Source organism: Prionailurus bengalensis, chromosome A2, assembly GCF_016509475.1.
Source record: "Prionailurus bengalensis isolate Pbe53 chromosome A2, Fcat_Pben_1.1_paternal_pri, whole genome shotgun sequence".
Taxonomy (NCBI): domain Eukaryota; kingdom Metazoa; phylum Chordata; class Mammalia; order Carnivora; family Felidae; genus Prionailurus; species Prionailurus bengalensis.
In genome coordinates, this window is record NC_057348.1 from 8,612,674 (window position 1) to 8,628,769 (window position 16,096).

Below are 16,096 nucleotides of genomic sequence, written 5' to 3' on the forward strand. Positions count from 1 at the left end.
TTTCGGCTCAGATCATGATCTCCTGGGTTGTGGGTTTGAGCCCCATGTCGGGTTCCTCGCTGACAGTGCAGAGCCTGCTTGGGATTCTGTCTGTCTCTGCCCCTCCCCTGTTCTCTCTCTCAAAATAAATAAATATATCTGTGGAGTAAAAGATTAGAGAAACACAAGCCAGGAGATGTAAAGAAATGGGTGATACTGTGTCAGCCCCTGGATACAGCTGTGCCTGAGCGCCCCTGAACTTAAAAAAAAAAAAAAAAAGCCATAGTGATGCAGCAGTAATCCCTCCCTCAGGCAATTGGCCTTTGCACCGTGCGTGAAAGAGCGTGAGAGGCAGAAAGTATAAGCTGTGGTTATGAGAGGAAAAGTAACCCAGTGGTTAAGGGAGGGCATGTGTTCTGGCACATCACACATCATTCAAGTTTGAGCCCCAACCTTGCCACCCTGGATAAATTACTTAATCCTCACTAGGCTCAGTTCTTCATGTATAAAATAGACATATGGAATGTATGCTATTCCATAAAGCTAGTATCAGGATTTGGTGAGCTCGATTAGGTAAAGTTCTTAGGACAGTACATAGTAAGCCCTCAGTAAAAATAAGTTATTTTATTGAAATATAACTGACATATTACATTGCGTAGCAATTATTATTTGCTTAAGCTATGTCAAGAAGGATACTGTTACTTACATCTGACTGGTCCTATGGTCTTAATATTCATAGCCACAACAACAAAAGCCTGCAAAATAGCATGTTCTGTTCTGTAATTGGTCTTTTTCCAGACGGTACGTGATGCTTAGGTTCTCCTTTTTGTTGTTGTTGTTGTTGTTTATTTATTTTATTTTATTTTATTTTTGAGAGAGAGAGAGGGAAGGCGGGGCAGAGAGTGAAGGAGACAGAGCAGAGGATCCAAAGTGGGCTCGCCCCTGACAGCAGACAGCGCGACCCAGGGCTCGAACTCAGGAACCATACATTCATGATCTGAGCCAAAATCAAGAGTCTGATGCTTAATCTACTGAGCCACCCTTCCCCTAGTAACCGTACTCAAATGTAATTTCCATGTATGCGCCCTCCCAGGCTCTAGTCTTTGTGATCTGAAGTTGCTCTTCTGGCTCAAAGCATGGGCACAGGACCCAGACCTGGACAATCTGCCTATTAACATTTCTCTGAGCACAGTGATTGGTGCAGGGGTGGCCACGTGACATGAGTTGGTCCAATGGGCATCTGTTCTGGGACTTTTGCTTGACCTGATGGAAAGGAGGGGCTCTCCTTGCATGGGAAGGTGTGAGCCTGCCTTGCAGTGGGGCTATATTAATTAGATGCTATTTTGGCTACTGTAACAGACCCAAATAATAGTGGCTTAAGTAAGATATACATCTATTTCTCTCTATGGAACAATCCAAGTAGCGCCAATACAATATGGCTGCACCCTGGTCTCAGAGGGCCAGACACCTTCAAGTTTGTTGCTCAGTTATTCAAAGAACATGAACCCCCCTCAATCCAAGATGATCCACTCCACTGCTTCATTCTAACCAGCGCGGGGGGGTTAGAAAAGAGGGAAGGGGAGGACACAGGCCTTAAACCCAGACTAAAATTTGCTCACAACCCATTGGTCAAGACTTAGTCACATGACTGCACTTTGCTGCAAGGGAGACTGGAAATGTGTTTTCTACTCTGGGTGGCCAGCTAAAAATCAGTGGTTGCTCTATTCCCACAGATGGTGGCTAGATTTGGTGGGGGGGGGGGGGGGGCGGGTACAGTCTCCTCAGCAAATCAGAGCCCAAAGACCGCAACAAAATCCTGATATGTTTGGAAACACTGGATCCAACGGTGACTGACGCTGGACTCAACTGAACTTTTCGAATACACGAGCCATTCGTTTCCCGTTTTGCATGTCTGTTTGAATTGGGTTTCTGAACACTCGAAGCACAAAGAACCCTGATTAACAGTGAGATATATAAAGCCCCTAGTTGATGTACAGCATGGAATAGAAGTCCCTACGTGAACACACTATTGCTAAGAATGCGGTTGTGGCGGGCGCCTGGGTGGCTCAGTCGGTTAAGCGTCCAACTTCGGCTCCGGGACATGATCCTGCAGTTCGTGAGTTTAAGCTCCGAGTCAGGTTCCGAGCCCCGCATCGCACTCAGCGCAGAGCCTGCTTGGGATTCTTTCTCTCCCTCCCTCCCCCTCTCTCTCTCTCTCTCTCTCTCTCTCTCTCTCTCTCTCTCTCTGCCCGTCCCCACCACACACTCTCTAAATAAATAAATAAACTTACAAAAAAATGAATGTAGTTGTTTCTGTTGTTACGACTGTGTTGCAGGTGGCCTTATGGGTCCCTTTATCTCTACCTGCTGTTTCTTCTTCCTACCCAAGCACAGAGAGACAGGGTACCCCTCTCATCCTCACACCCCATTGACTTAAGGGTGATGATGTCGTTTGTCTCAGATGCCAGTGGAACTTGACTTCTTCAGTCTCCCACACCCATGGCGGAAAAGCAGCGTATCGCCCCTCCAAATGTTGGGGAGTCCCGCCCCCTGCGTGTGTGACAGCCCCTCCCCCTCCGGCATCCGGTCATGTCTCGCCCAGACCCTTTCATGAGGCCGTTGGGGTTTTTTTTTCAGTTTTTGTTTTTTAATTTTGATCTTGATCAAGAGAGAACACGAGGCACAGAACAGACAAGACCCATCTCCTGTTTCATAACCTTGGGCACTGCTTTCATCCACTTCCGTCCGCCCCGGTTGTCAGATTTCTCTGGGGAAGGGACTGACCCCCCCCCCCCCCCCGCCCCCCTCCGTGCCCCACCTGCCTTCTATGTTTATGGGATGAAACTCTTCATCCGGCCACTCATGGACTGATGGCTTTGGAATGGGGATCAAGTACCGGGAGTGTCAGAGAGATGGCATTCGATGAAGCTAGGGGTGGGGGGTGGGGGTCACACGGTACAGAGCACAATGGCTCTATGGGGCAATGGGACTTTTCTGGGAGAGGAGGCCTCTCCCCACATCCATGGGGGCAGGGACCAGGCCCCTAGAGGGAGAAGAGGGCCCCCTCAGGTCGAGGAGATGGTAGCTGTGTGCCGGGCCCCGGTCTTCCGCCGCAGCACAAAATCTCTAGGGGCGGCGGGACTCATTGCATAGAAGACATTGGCGTTGTCAGGAATCGGCAGCTCTGGCCAGGGGTGGACATGATGGTAAAAGGCCTGCACCACCTCATATCCCACCACGAAAGACCGAAGTAACCTTCTGCCATTTACTCTGGCACGACCACCTTGGGTCCCCTCAGCCAGTGCTGAGCCGTCCTCTCGTGGGGAACCTGGACAACTTCCCACTCAAAGCCTGCACAACCTCAAGTCTCTCCCACCACATCCACCACGGACCTGGACAACCTCCCGCTATATCTCTCTGGAGTCTACGCAGCCCGTGCCGGAAGGCTGGACAAACTCGGGTCACCCATCCCAAACAACTTCCTTTTCACCCGGCCAACTCCCAGCCAAGTTCCTGCCGCCCTCACCATGAACTTGGACACCTTCTGACTTCTTACATCCAGCCTGTATAGTCTGTGGCCCTCACACTTGATAGTTGAACAATTTCCTATATGCCTTCTTAACGTCCCCCCAAACTCATGTCGTGCCCTCTCCTTCTTGAGAACTGGGGAACCTTCGATCTGTGTCTGGATTGGGCATCATTATGTTCCCCCTATCCTGAATTTCAATACCACGTGGCGTGCCACATTCAGAGACTTCAGGGTCCCCATGCTGAGCTGGGACAAACCCATTTCTTCACAAACTCAAGCCCAGACCCCTCTTTAGACCCCCACCCCGCCAGGCTGAGCCTGAACAACCTCATGATCCTACAAATTTAAGCCAAGGCAACCTCCTTTCCTCCCTCTCCCATGTGACCCTGGACAATTTCATTTCCCCACAGATCCCAACAAGACACCTGTCGTGTCCCCCTTTCTCTCACACAGCCAGGGCAACCTCATGACCCCACAAAATCAAGGCACGGATATTTTACTGCCTCTTACCCCCACCCTGCTTTATCTTACCCTTACTCTGTGTCCAACTGGAACCACCTCATGGCCCTGTTAAGGCCAGTCTTGACCCTCGTCAACCTGCTGCCCTCCTAGCTAATCCCCAGTCCAGCCTCCAAGCAGTCCCTACTCACCCCTGTCCCCCGGAAGGACTTGGAAAAGCTGGTAGTCACGGGCCCAGGGCTCGGCCACATTGTGCTTTTGCAGGGCTCGCTGCACCACGCTGGGGGCCTTGTCCTGACTGGTGAGCTGGGAAGAGAAGGTGGGTGGTGAGGTGTGACCGCCAAGTTCCAAGGGCAGGGCTGCCCCGGCAGGTTCCCGGCTCAACCCCTCACCAAGATGCTCCGATACAGGTTCCCGTGGTCATTGTCAATGCTGACGCGGATGACTCGAGCCTCTGATCCCTGCTTCCCCGGTAAGGAGATGTGAGAGCTGCTCAGAGGCAAAGCCAAGGGCCGGGGGCCTGCCAGGTCCGGGCTCAGGGGCAGCTGTAGGCAGTGGGGGTGGGGGCTGATTGGTGGGAGCCTTATACATCCCACTACACAACTGGAGCCTGGGGACGGGCAATCAGGGTGCACTCACGAGCCCACATCTACACCATCCCATCACATACAGACCTTCGTGCCCTGTTACAAAGACAAACTCACACATGGCCATAGACACATGAGAAATCCTATGTACACGGACAGCAGCAAATACACACAAACGCTTATGATTGTTGTACATCCACAAGTCCATCAACAGCCCCGTTCACGATCCCGTGGATACTGGGGATATTTATGCCCATGTTTCCACTCTAGGTATGCGCATTCCTGGGGACACACATATCCTTGCAAAGGTATGATCACACCCAAAAGTGCCCTGTGGGCAAGCTGACTCATGGGTCCAGGTCCGAGCACAAGCCAGACTGAGGGATAATCCCTCAAACAGGGCCATGGAGATGCACGGGGTCTCCTGGACAGACACCCAGGGTGCTCACCCAAGCACGTGTACAGTCTCTTATGTACATGCCCGGTCATGAAACCACACACGCGCATGCACGTGCACACACACACACACACACACACACACACACACACGCACACACGGCCCTGGATGCCCACAGTCCCACACGCACACAGGCAGTCTCGGTACCTTGGTGGTGGGGCTCTGGGGCCCTGGAGAGGCCGGGGGACTGCCAGGAGGAGGGTCTCTGGTTCTAGGACTAGATGGCGGGGACCCTGGGGAAAGACTGAGGGAGATACAGAGCCTGAGGTCGAGCGGCTGCCCTGACCTCTGACCCTGCCATCTCCACTCCTTTCACTAACTGGGATACTCACCTGGAGGTGGGGGACGAGGGGTCCCCAGGACTCCCACCAGGGGATGAGCCCTTCTCTCGGGACAGCTTTCTAAAGATAGAGACAAGGGATGAGGAGGAGATCAGTCTCGGGCCCGGGAGCGCTCTCCCGTCTCTGCCCACCCCTGTCCCCACGCACACCCCGAGACTCACGCACTGAGGCGCTTGGTGAGGCTGAGGCGCCGTCGGATGCGTGGGGAGCTGGGGCAGGAGGCAGCTGGCGGCTCAATGACACGGGAGACATGGTAGCTGAGGAGTCAAGGTGCACATGGGGCGGGGTGGGGCCAGGAAGCAGCAGGGAATGAGCTGAAAGCTTGGCTAGAATCAGTGAAGAGCCGCATTTTGGGGGCATGGAGGGGGGGGTGCGGCAGGAGTTGGGCACCAAGTGTCAGTGTAGGGGTAGTAAATGGCGGGCTATTAGGCCACCGGGGTCTTATTAGTTATGAGAAGGGATGGCTTGGTTGGCAGGTCACGTGGGGATTGGCTGCGTGGGATCGAGGAGTAAAATTGGGTCAAAGATAGAGTTCCAGGTCGAGTGATCATTGGGGTCAATGGCAGGGGCAATGGATTCAACAGAATGAAAAGAAACGGTTGGGAGAGTTGAGTTGGATGGTCAGATGCACATCAAAGTTGGAGTCAGTTATTCAGAACCGGGGGTCAATGACTGGGCTCAGAGATCCAGACTGGGGTTACACATGGGGTCACAGGTCAGATAGGGTCAGAAGGTGGGGGGGCAAGCGGATGGGACAGGTGACTGGAATGGCCGGCTGTCCCTTAAAGGCTGAAGTCAGAGGGTCAGATGGGGTCAAAATCTGAGGGGAACTGGGACCCTCGGTGGACTGGGGAAAATGCAAGGTCATAGGCTGGGGGTCGGGGCTCAGGAGGGTGTCTGAGGAGGTGGAGCGATGCGTGTGTGCCATCGCGGGGGGATGGTGGCTGGACTGAGTCACCTCTGCTCCTCGCTGAGCTGGCGCTGGGCACGCAGGGCCACCAGGATGGGTGCGCGGGGACTCAGGCAGTAGTTCCGACAGCTTTTCTGCAGCTGCTGGATGTGGGCCAGGATCTCCCACTCCTGAGGGGGCGGGGCCTCTGAGAACCTGCCCTGGCCCTGCCCCCACCCCGTCCCCCCCCCTGCCCACCCAGTGCCACTCACCTTCCTCCTCTTCTCAAAGTTGATGAGATCCCCCTGGGGGCAAACTTTGTCTGAACTGGAGCCTCCAGAATCGAGGACTGAGGGTCAAGGTCAGGGGCTGGGATGTCAGGAGCCCCACTGCGCTAAGGGGGCCGGGGTAGGGAGTGCGGGCAGGGTCAAGGGGAGGATGTCAGGAGGCCCACTGTGCTGAGGGGAAGTGGTGCTGGGGTCAGGAGTCAAGGGTCAGGGGTCAGACCTCCAGCATGTCCGGCAGGGCTGTGTCCAGCATAACCAGGTCCGTGAGAAAGGTGCCAAGGTAAGGGACAGGGCCTGGGGGCAGTTTCTGTGGCCCCAGAACTCCAGTCACTCTCAGCCGTCACTGACCCCATCACGTAGCACCCCATTCCGTGAACATCTGCTCGTCCCCCCATCCCAAACCACCTCACTCACTGGGGGCGGGCTTCCTGGAAGGGGGTCCTCCTCTTGGGGGCCCTCGGTGGCCTCCTCCTGGGGGAAGGGAAGAACTGAGCAGTCCTGGGGTCTCTCTGACCCTTTTCTCAGGAAACATGTCTCAAGACCCACCACCTACACCTGTTTGCCTTCAGCGGCCACCAGCCAGTTGTAAAAACCAAACCCAGGGAAAACCGAACAAGGGAAGCGAGCCGATTAGCAGCCTCCTCCAGGGCTGGCCTCCACCCGGGCGAGAAGGCTTGTCCCGGCCTGAATGGCACAGGCCTGCTATCCATACCCTGAACCTTGTCTTCACAGCATCGCTCTATCTGGTAATTCATTATATCATCGCTAGGCCGTTATTATTGCGTTGTGTGTCTCCCTATATAAGGCCTGATATCCCCCCCCCCAGGGCAGGAACCTCGTCTGTCTGGCTCATGGTAGGAGTCTCCTGGCACAGTGCCCGCCACACGGTAGGCGCTGAATTCAGAGCTCCCTGCTCCTTGACCTCTTATCCTTATTCGAGACATGCATTCACTCACAGATATTTATTGAGCAGCTACTCTGGGCCAGGCTCTGTTCTGAGCGCTAGGGAGGGAGCGGTGAGCCAAAGAGACCAGAAAATCCTGGCTTCGCAGAGCAGACATTAGCCAGGGAGAAGCAGCAATAACCAAGCTGCACATGTACCAAGCAGAGATAAGGGCGATAAGGCAGCAAGCGAAGCGAGACCTGAAGAAGGTGAATGTGAAGAATGTTCTGGGCCGAAGGAACAGGCTTCGCATTCCATCTAGTCTGGATTCACCCTAAGAACCAGCACCCAGCTGCAGTTAAAATCTAAATCTGGCCTACACCTCGTCTGCCTTGCGGGCACGTAAGTTTTAGTTTTGCTTCTCAAAGTCAAGTCCTAGCACAACTTTATTTTTTTACTCTTTGCTAGGACTCTGGCCCCAAGCGACCTTCTCCATGTAACTTCTGGTATTTGTTGAATGAATAAACAAGGCAGTCACTGCATGTGAGCTGTAAGGAGGGCGGCCGAGGCAGTAAAGCCCTGGGCTGTCCGCTAACACGGGGGGGGGGGGGGGGGGGGGGGGGGGGGGGGGGGGGGGGGGGGGAGGGAAGGTCATCGCTGAGGTGTGTTGGAAGGACACTGAATGTTATGACAATGACAAGCCATGCCCTGCCCGGCCCCAGGTCCCTTTTTTGGGGGCCGGGGATCCTCGGGGTCCACACCCATCTTTACCTGGGAAAGAATCTCTCTACTGCTGAGGTGGTTGTTCTCATCGGAGAAAATCTGCGAGAGTTTTCTGAAAGTGGATAACCGTTCCCTGGGGCGGGGGCAAGAGAGGGGTCACGGATCAGCGCCTGGGAAGGTCAGAGCGGCGCTGGGGAGGAGGAGGGCCCGCCCCAGCGTCACCAACCCTCCTTCCCTCCTTCTCCCGTCCTCACCGGCTAACGGCGCCCCAGCTCCGCTTGAGGCGGTAGATGGGGTTAGACTGCAGGGCCGACAGTATGGCGCGCAGGGAGGAGAAGTTCCGCAGTTCGCGGCAGCGCTGGACGGGTGGGGCGGGGGCGCTGGTCACACCCCAAGCCTGACCCCCAGCTATGATCCACCTTTGATCCGAGACTTCTGACCCCAGGCCAGACTCCTACAACTCGCCCCCCATCTGACAGGCTACCAAGAGTCAGCATCCTCCCTCGGGATCCTCCACTCTCCCCCACCTGCCCCTCCACGCCTTACCTGGCACCTGTCCCCGTTCCTCGCTTCTCCCCGAGCCCTAGAGGTACCCACAGTATCTCCCCAGGACCCAGAGCTCTCCTCCCCGAAGCTATGTCTCACCCCGCGTGGGTATCAACCGTTTACCCTCTTTCCCCCCTCTCCCCCCCCCCTCCCATTCTAGTGGGCCCCCCATTTGTTTCTCTTCTTCAGCCTTGAGGCTCTTGCCCCGCCCCTACCCTACCCAGTCCCTGTAGGGACCTCCGCCCCCTTCTCCGGGCTTCGGTCCTTCCTCCAATCCACGGCCTCCCCATTACCTTCTCCCACCCCATCCTCTTATCCCTAAACCCACAGTGTCCCTCTGCAGTCCTGGACCCTAGCCCGGGACCCCTTCCAGGCTTTCCCTTAGGTACCTCGCAACCCCAACCCTCCCCTCGTTGCCAGAGCCCTGTCTTGGGCCTTCCGCCTCCAGTCCCCGGCCTCTCACCAGGCCTGTTCCCCACCCCATGCCCCACCCCCGCCCCCCACCCCCCAACAAGCACCTGGGCGATGCGGATCCACTTCTCCAGCCGCTGCGCCCTCTGTGGGGCGGCCAGGCCCTGCGCTCCGAGCACCGAGCCCAGCACGCAACCGATCACCATGTTGAACTGGGTCACAGTGGCTCGCACAGTGGGGGCAGTACCTGCGGCCCCTGGACGGTCTCGCTGTGACCACACGGAGCCCAGGCACTCGCAGGGCCGCACCCGAGAAAAGAGCTCCTGGGCGAAGGGAGGCGGCGGGGGTGGGTGGGTAGGATCTGTGCTCCGCGGAACCCGCCCCGTTACCGCGTCCCACCCGGGCCTCACCACATCCATCAGGGTCAGCTGCTCGGCCACTTCGTCTACACTGAAGTCTAGGAGCTCAGGGCCTTCCCGCGCCACTGCTTCCTCCTCTTCCCAGCAGCCTTCTGGGGAGTCTGGGCGTGGGGTCTGGGTAGCTCCAGGAGGTACTGAGGGAGTATAAGAAGGGGTTCGAATCCAGGACTGGCTTTGGGACCTTGGACGAATGCCTTAGTGTCTCTGAGTCTCACTTTACTTATCTGCAAAATGGAAACCTCCCTGAGGATTTTTAAGGGTGTCAGAGCAACAGAAACGTTCATTTAGCGCCTTGGGTGGTAGTCCACACTAGGCGATTTAACACAGTAACCCAGTGAGGGAGGTATTATTATCTACCTTCCACAGATGGGGAAACTGAGGCAGGAAAATTTTGCCCTAAGTCGCACCTTCAGGGAATGGCAGGGCAGGGATTTGAAGCCAGGTGCTTACAGGTTAGAGTAGAAGAGAGAGGTTTGTGGGTTTTGTTTTGTTTTGTTTTTGAACCTATATTAAAATAAGATCTGTCTACCCTATTGTGGCAAGAGGTGGTATAATTTTGTAGGTAAGGGAAGGCTATTGGCAGTCCCAAGTCCAAATCCAAATTTGTCCACCAGGCTTGCTATGTGAACTTTAACCTCCCTTGTGCCTTGATTTCTTTATCTGGATTTTTAAAAAAATCAAACAGGATCATACATACTTGACTGTCATAAAATAATCAATAGGAATGATTTTTGGGGCGCCTGGCTGGCTCAACCAGTACAGCATGAGACTCTTGATATCAGGGTCGTGAGTTCAAGTCCACATTGGGCGTGGATTCTACTTAATTAAAAAAAAAAAAAGATTTTTCCCATAGTGGGATTCGGTGGTGGCGCCCCCTAGAGGACATTTTGGAAATTGAAATCTGCCACCAGGGAGCTGACAGGCTCAGTGAATTTGTGCCACTCCACCTCCAAATGCCACTTCAGGACATTTGCGTCTTTGGAAAACCTGTTTACAGTAATCTGCACCTACAACCCAACTCTCTTGCTCATGACCACCCATTAGTTTGGCTCCAGGACTGCAAGAGCTGTCAAAGTCTGGATCCTTTGTGTTTGGAAATTACGAGTGTTCGCCATTCTGGAAAGCAATGTCCCCAGTGTTTATGCTACTGCACCTGTGTGGTGCATTAGTTGGTGTTTGTGACTGTCACCTTCACCATGACGCTATGAGAGACAAAGGCTCTGGACAACGTCATCACGTCCCCTAGTAAGACATGCCTAAGGGCTAACACAGCAACAAGCATAGTTTATTATTGTATGAACTGCTTTCACTTTATTTCTCCTTCATATTAGAGTTACAGCACCATAGTATTATTTTTTACTTACCTTTGTAAGTGCATTTAATTAGCTGTCTTTAATTTCAAATTAGGACAGATGGTGTTGCAAAATCATAGTTTTAAAAAGTTGTCATTGGAAAAAAAATTGCACCTCAATTAATCAAATCTGTAGGTCTCACAGCAAATATGGGGATAGAAGAACATGCTACATGTCACCATGAGACAGCGAACAGGTAAGTGGAGAATGTGAGACCTTCCTCAGGACAAATGACTCAACCCCCCGCCTACCCGCCCAATGACATAAACAAAAGGCAAAGGGAGAATGTGATAGAATAAAAGAGACCTAAGAAATGGAAGACCAAGTGCCCTGGGGTGCCTGGGTGGCTCAGTCAGTTAAGTGTTTGACTTTGGCTCAGGTCATGGTCTCACGGTTCATGGGTTCAAGCCCTGTGTCGGGCTCCATACCGACAGTCTGGATCCTGCTTGGGATTCTCTCTTGGCCCCTCCCTCATGTACACTTTTTCTCTAAATAAATTAATTAATTAAAAAAAAAAAAAAGGAAGGAAGATCAAGTGCCTTAATGGATGTTTGGATTTCAAAGAAACAACTGTAAAAAAAAAAAAAAAAAAAAAAAAAAAAAAAAAAAAAAGAAGACCATTTAGGGACAATGAGGGGATTTGATTCTGGACTAGGTTTTTTTTTTTTTTTTTAATTTTTTTTCAACGTTTTTTATTTATTTTTGGGACAGAGAGAGACAGAGCATGAACGGGGGAGGGGCAGAGAGCGAGGGAGACACAGAATTTGAAACAGGCTCCAGGCTCCGAGCCATCAGCCCAGAGCCTGACGCGGGGCTCGAACTCACGGAGCGCGAGATCGTGACCTGGCTGAAGTCGGACGCTTAACCGACTGCGCCACCCAGGCGCCCCGGTATTTTTTGATATTAAGTAATTATTGCTGATTTTGTTGGAAAAGATTGTAGGCACAAGGTTATATTAAAAAAAAAAAGTCCTTGTCAGGGGCGCCTGGGTGGCTCAGTCAGTTAAGCCTCCGACTTCGGCTCAGGTCATGATCTCAAAGTCTGTGAGTCCGAGCCGGGCTCTGTGCTGACAGCTCAGACCCTAGAGCCTCCTCCAGATCCTGTGTCTCCCTCTCTCTCTGCCCCTCCCCCGCTCACACTCTGTCTCTGTCTTTTTCAAAAATAAATAAATATTAAAAAAAAAGTCCTTGGCAGTTAAGGTGCATACCTAAGTATTTACGAGTGAAGTGACATCAGCATGGGATCTGTTTTCAAGTTATCCTGAAAAGACATTTTTGTGTCAAATTCTTAATTGTTAAAAATGAGCAAGGGGTGTCTGAGGGCTCTTTATATCATTCTCTCTACTTTCCTGTGTGTCGGAAATTTTTCATACTAAAAAGTAATGCCCCCCAGAAAGGTGTTAAAATGCAGTGTGTCCCAGAGCAGGGCCCACAGTAGGTGTCCAATAAATGCTCATTTCTCCTCTGACTTCAAGAACTCACAGCTTAGGGCGGTTCTTTCAATAGAATTGTCTGCAGTGGTGGAGACATTTTGCTACCTGCGCTGTCTACTATGGCTATGAGCACCAGAAATGTGGCCAGTGTGACCAAATCGCTGACATTTTTATTTTAAGTTCAGTGTCTATAACCCCATGCGGCTAGTAGCTACCCCATTGGACCATTTAGCTCTAATGCCTTGAAATCAGCTGGCGAAATCCTGCAGGCAGAGGAAGAAAGACACTTAAAAAAACCAAGAGGGAAGACGGAGGGATAAAATATACATAAATAACCGAGACTTTGTCACCAGGGAGAGAAAAAAATAGCTGCTACTTTGTAAAGCAGAGAGGAATGTGGCCGCTTTAATCTGAGGATTAAAAGATGGGGGTTAGGGATTTAGATGCTTTTGTGATAGGGATCAGTTCGAACACAGATGGGTGAAAGATGATACTTTATAAGCAGGATGCAATTATTCAGTCAACAAATCTTGGTTGTTCCTGCCCCTGGGGACAGAGTCTGCGACAAGGCCAATGAATGCTCTGCAGAAAAATAAGGCTGGCAGGGACGCAGAGTAGGGGGATATATTTGCTGGGAGATGATCAGAGAAAGCAGGTCTGAGGAAGTGAACGAAGACCTGAATGAAGTAGGTAGATATTTTTCCCTCCCCCGCAAAGCTCTCTACAACACGGGTGGGCAAACTCGGTAAAGGACCAGATAGCTTGCTGATGCCTCTTCTACAAGCAAATAGCAATCGCACTATGGCTTTTTATGTATTTTCGTTACAGGTGGTAGATTCCAATAAGCGAGAATCCGTGATAACCACAATAATGAAGATAATACTATATGCCAAGCCCTCGCTGTTTACTTATATCCTTGTTGACTGTTGTCCTCCCTAGGGAACTGGGAGCTCTGCCCACTGTTATTTCCCAGAGCCAGTAGCTACGCATGTATTGAATGAATAAAGAGGTCAATCAGGCAAATACTATTATCAACCCCCTTTCACAGATGAGGAAACTGAGGCTCAGAGACTGAAGTGTCAAGGTCAGTCAGCAGATGGCAGAACTGGGATTTGAATCCGGCTCTCTGTGGCTCCTAGGGTAAGTAGCAATGGGAGGAGTTGTAGCTAGAAACACAGGGCGTCCTGACCCAATGGTAGAGTGTTTTTTGTGCTGAGGATTAGACAGATGCTAATATGTTAGACACAAGGTCCATCTCACAGGTGGGGAAACTAAGGCTCAGACTGGGTTAAGAACTTTGCCCAAGATCTGTAGCAGCTCTGTGAGGGGAGAAGGCCCCTGGGGGACGGGTCGTGGAGGAAAAGTCCTGCTCAGGGCACTATTGTGCCCCATACTCCTCACCTGTCCACGCCTCAGGCTGCTCCTCGTCTTCCTGCTTTCGCTCGTCCTCTTCCAGGAAATCTCCCAGTAGCTTCTCTGCCTCCCGGGCCTCGGGCCCTGCTGGGGCCGCCCAGCCCAGAAAGGTGCAGACGCTGCCTAGGTCCGAGTGGGCAGGGGGAGCCCGGAAATCCTGAGGGTGATCCCGCAGCCAGGAGCCCAGCACGGACACCACAGCCCTGGGCAGAATGGAGGGCCTCAGAGCCCAGCCCAGAGCTCTGGACCTCGGGGGCCCCTACACCTCAGATCGACCTTGGACCTCTAGGACCCCCTACCCTCACCTGGGAGACCAACCTTAAGTTCTTGTTGACGGGCAGACCTCCTGCCTCTGTCTTCTTGATCTCTGTCCTGGGAAAAGCAATCCCCCATCAGGAGAAGAGGGAGGCTAGGGGGAGCTTAGGGGGAAGGAATGCAGGAGCGAGCACCCAAAGGAGAGTCTGGGGGTGAGAACACGGTGGTTACCCGTTGGTACTGACCCTGGAGGCAGGGGCGGTGGCGGTGGTGGCAGGAGAAGGCCCAGCACACGGGCAGTGGATACAAAGGCCCTGTGGGTGGCCAGGAAGGCAGGCACAAAGCCCGGGTCTTGCTCGTGGTCTCCAGACACCAATTCCCCCACCAGCCGCTCCAGCCTCGCGGCCCTCAGCGCCCGCACCTTGCTCGTGCGGTAATGGAGGAAGGCGTCCGCCCCGGGGCTGGAGGCCTGCGGGGCAAGGGGGGGTGGGGGGGCAAAGGGACATAGAGGAATGGCCCGGAGCACCCCCTTTCCAATTAAGCCCAGCGCTAAGCAGCGCTCTTACGTCTGGTCCCGCCCATTGCTCGGAATCCGGCCTCCTGGATTCATTAATCTGCTCCAGGCCCAAATGACCCTCGCAACTCGCCCGGGACCAGGTCGTCCTCCGGGCCCCGCCCCGCGCCCTCACTCACTCGCCCCCGCCCCTCCCCGCGCGGCTCCCAGCTCTCCCGACGCGCTTCGCTGGTCTTTCCCGCCCCAGCCCTCCACCCCGGTCCGCTCTCACCCGGCTGCCTCTAACGACGACCCCTCCCTCCAGCGCCGCCCACTAAGCCTGGCGGACCTAGGCCAGGCCTGGCGGACCTGCCGTCCAGTTTAGTCCCCAGGTCCCCGCTCCGGAAGCGCGCGGCCAACCGGCCCGCCGCGCGCCTCGACCCCATTCACCAGGCCGCCCCCCGGGGCGCCTTTCTGCCGCGACCACGTCTGCCTCTAGGCCCCGCCCCTCCCTGGGGCTCAGCCCCGCCCCTCGGCTTCGCCCTCACCTTTTTTGCCTGCGGGCTCCTCCACTCAGCCCCGCCCTCACCTGGTCGCCTCCGGCCCGGCTCCGCCCTCCGGCCCCTTCCTCACCTGGCTGCCCCCAGGCCCTTCCCTCGGGCTCGAGCGCTGACTGAGCTGCCGACGTAAGGACACGCTGAACACCGCTCCTTCCTCGGTCTCCTCGCCCCAGTCCTGCAGCGGCGCCTGGACGCGGAGGCGGGCTGAGGGCGCCGCGGGGGGAGGGGGCCCGGGACCTCGGCGCCCCTCTCCCGCGAGGACTTAAGTCCGGGGCAAGGACTCCCGGCACCACTCCCCCTTCCCGGTCAGACTCTGCGAAACTCGGGGCGGCGTCCCGGGCTAGGGAAGTCCCCTCGGCGCCGCGGGTACCCTCCTCCCTGGTCCTGAGAGGATGGAGTGGCATTCGGGGACGTCCTAGGGTCCAGGCTCACGGAGTCTGTCCCTGTCCCCTCCCCCCCCCCCCCAGATGAGCTCGGAGACGCCCCCATCCTTAAGAGGTTACCAGCCACTTCACTGGGTCAGGGACCGGGAGGCCAGGTTGGGAACCAAGTGTCCGATTTGAGGGGAGATAGGGTCCGGAAGGCGAGGACCTGGAGCTTCGGGACCTTGGGATCGCCAGGGATGTGGCGTCCGGGACCCCTGGTCCCCTTACCAGGGCGAGGTCCTTGCCCGCTGTCCGATCCATGGCCAGTGCCCGTCCCGCTCCACGGCGCGGCTGAGTGAGGCGGAAGGGCAGACGGGCGGCGGGCAGTGGCCGGGCGTTGGGGCCCGTGGGGCAGGGCGGGGCGACCTGGCCGTGCAGGGGCGGGGCAGGACCCACGGCTCTCGGATGCCCCCAGCTGGACCCCAGCGCCAGCCCAGGCCCAGGGAAGAGAGGTCCAGGCTTTCCCTATAGGGGTATATCAATCTGTGCTCAGGTGAAAGGACACCTGTCTCTCCCAGGGAAGGGTTCTTTTCTGTGTCTCCAGGTGTGGGTGAGCCAGTGTGTACAGCTAAGCGGGGGGGGGGGGGGGGGGGGGGGGGGGCGGTCTGCGGCCCCAGGAGGAGAGTACCCTGTCCTCAAAGTGGACCACACCTGGT

At 54.8% G+C, this 16,096-nt stretch overlaps 1 protein-coding gene across 2 annotated transcripts; it reads right to left on the reverse strand.

Moving 5' to 3' along the window:
* Window positions 1–2,742: 2,742 nt before the first annotated feature.
* Window positions 2,743–16,002, reverse strand: RGL3 (ral guanine nucleotide dissociation stimulator like 3). 2 transcript variants are annotated; one of them, XM_043586610.1, is made up of 19 exons: window positions 15,669–15,993; window positions 15,089–15,202; window positions 14,208–14,431; window positions 14,026–14,079; window positions 13,696–13,910; window positions 9,502–9,644; window positions 9,199–9,414; window positions 8,389–8,492; window positions 8,183–8,267; window positions 6,943–6,999; window positions 6,749–6,835; window positions 6,514–6,546; window positions 6,311–6,432; window positions 5,514–5,609; window positions 5,344–5,412; window positions 5,159–5,255; window positions 4,360–4,512; window positions 4,159–4,273; window positions 2,743–3,163 (listed from the first exon to the last, which is right to left on the reverse strand). In XM_043586610.1, exons 1-19 carry the CDS (start codon window positions 15,699–15,701, stop codon window positions 3,045–3,047), a joined length of 2,136 nt encoding a protein of 711 aa, XP_043442545.1. In that variant the 5' UTR covers window positions 15,702–15,993; the 3' UTR covers window positions 2,743–3,044. The 2 variants fall into 2 exon arrangements, with proteins under 2 accessions (XP_043442545.1, XP_043442546.1); XM_043586611.1 differs by lacking the exons at window positions 2,743–3,163; window positions 4,159–4,273 and having other exon boundaries at window positions 4,395–4,512; window positions 5,518–5,609; window positions 15,669–16,002.
* Between the last annotated feature and the right edge of the window lie 94 nt (window positions 16,003–16,096).

What these genes read in the sequence shown, in the direction of transcription:
- RGL3 (XM_043586610.1), bottom strand. Translation starts at nt 15,701, where the DNA reads ATGGATCGGACAGCGGGCAAGGACCTCGCCCTG. An exon ending in CGGGCAAGGACCTCGCCCTG is followed by an intron (nt 15,203 to 15,668) that starts GTAAGGGGACCA and finishes CTCCGCGTCCAG; the next exon opens with GCGCCGCTGCAGGACTGGGG. An exon ending in CCACCGCCCCTGCCTCCAGG is followed by an intron (nt 14,080 to 14,207) that starts GTCAGTACCAAC and finishes TGCTTTTCCCAG; the next exon opens with GACAGAGATCAAGAAGACAG.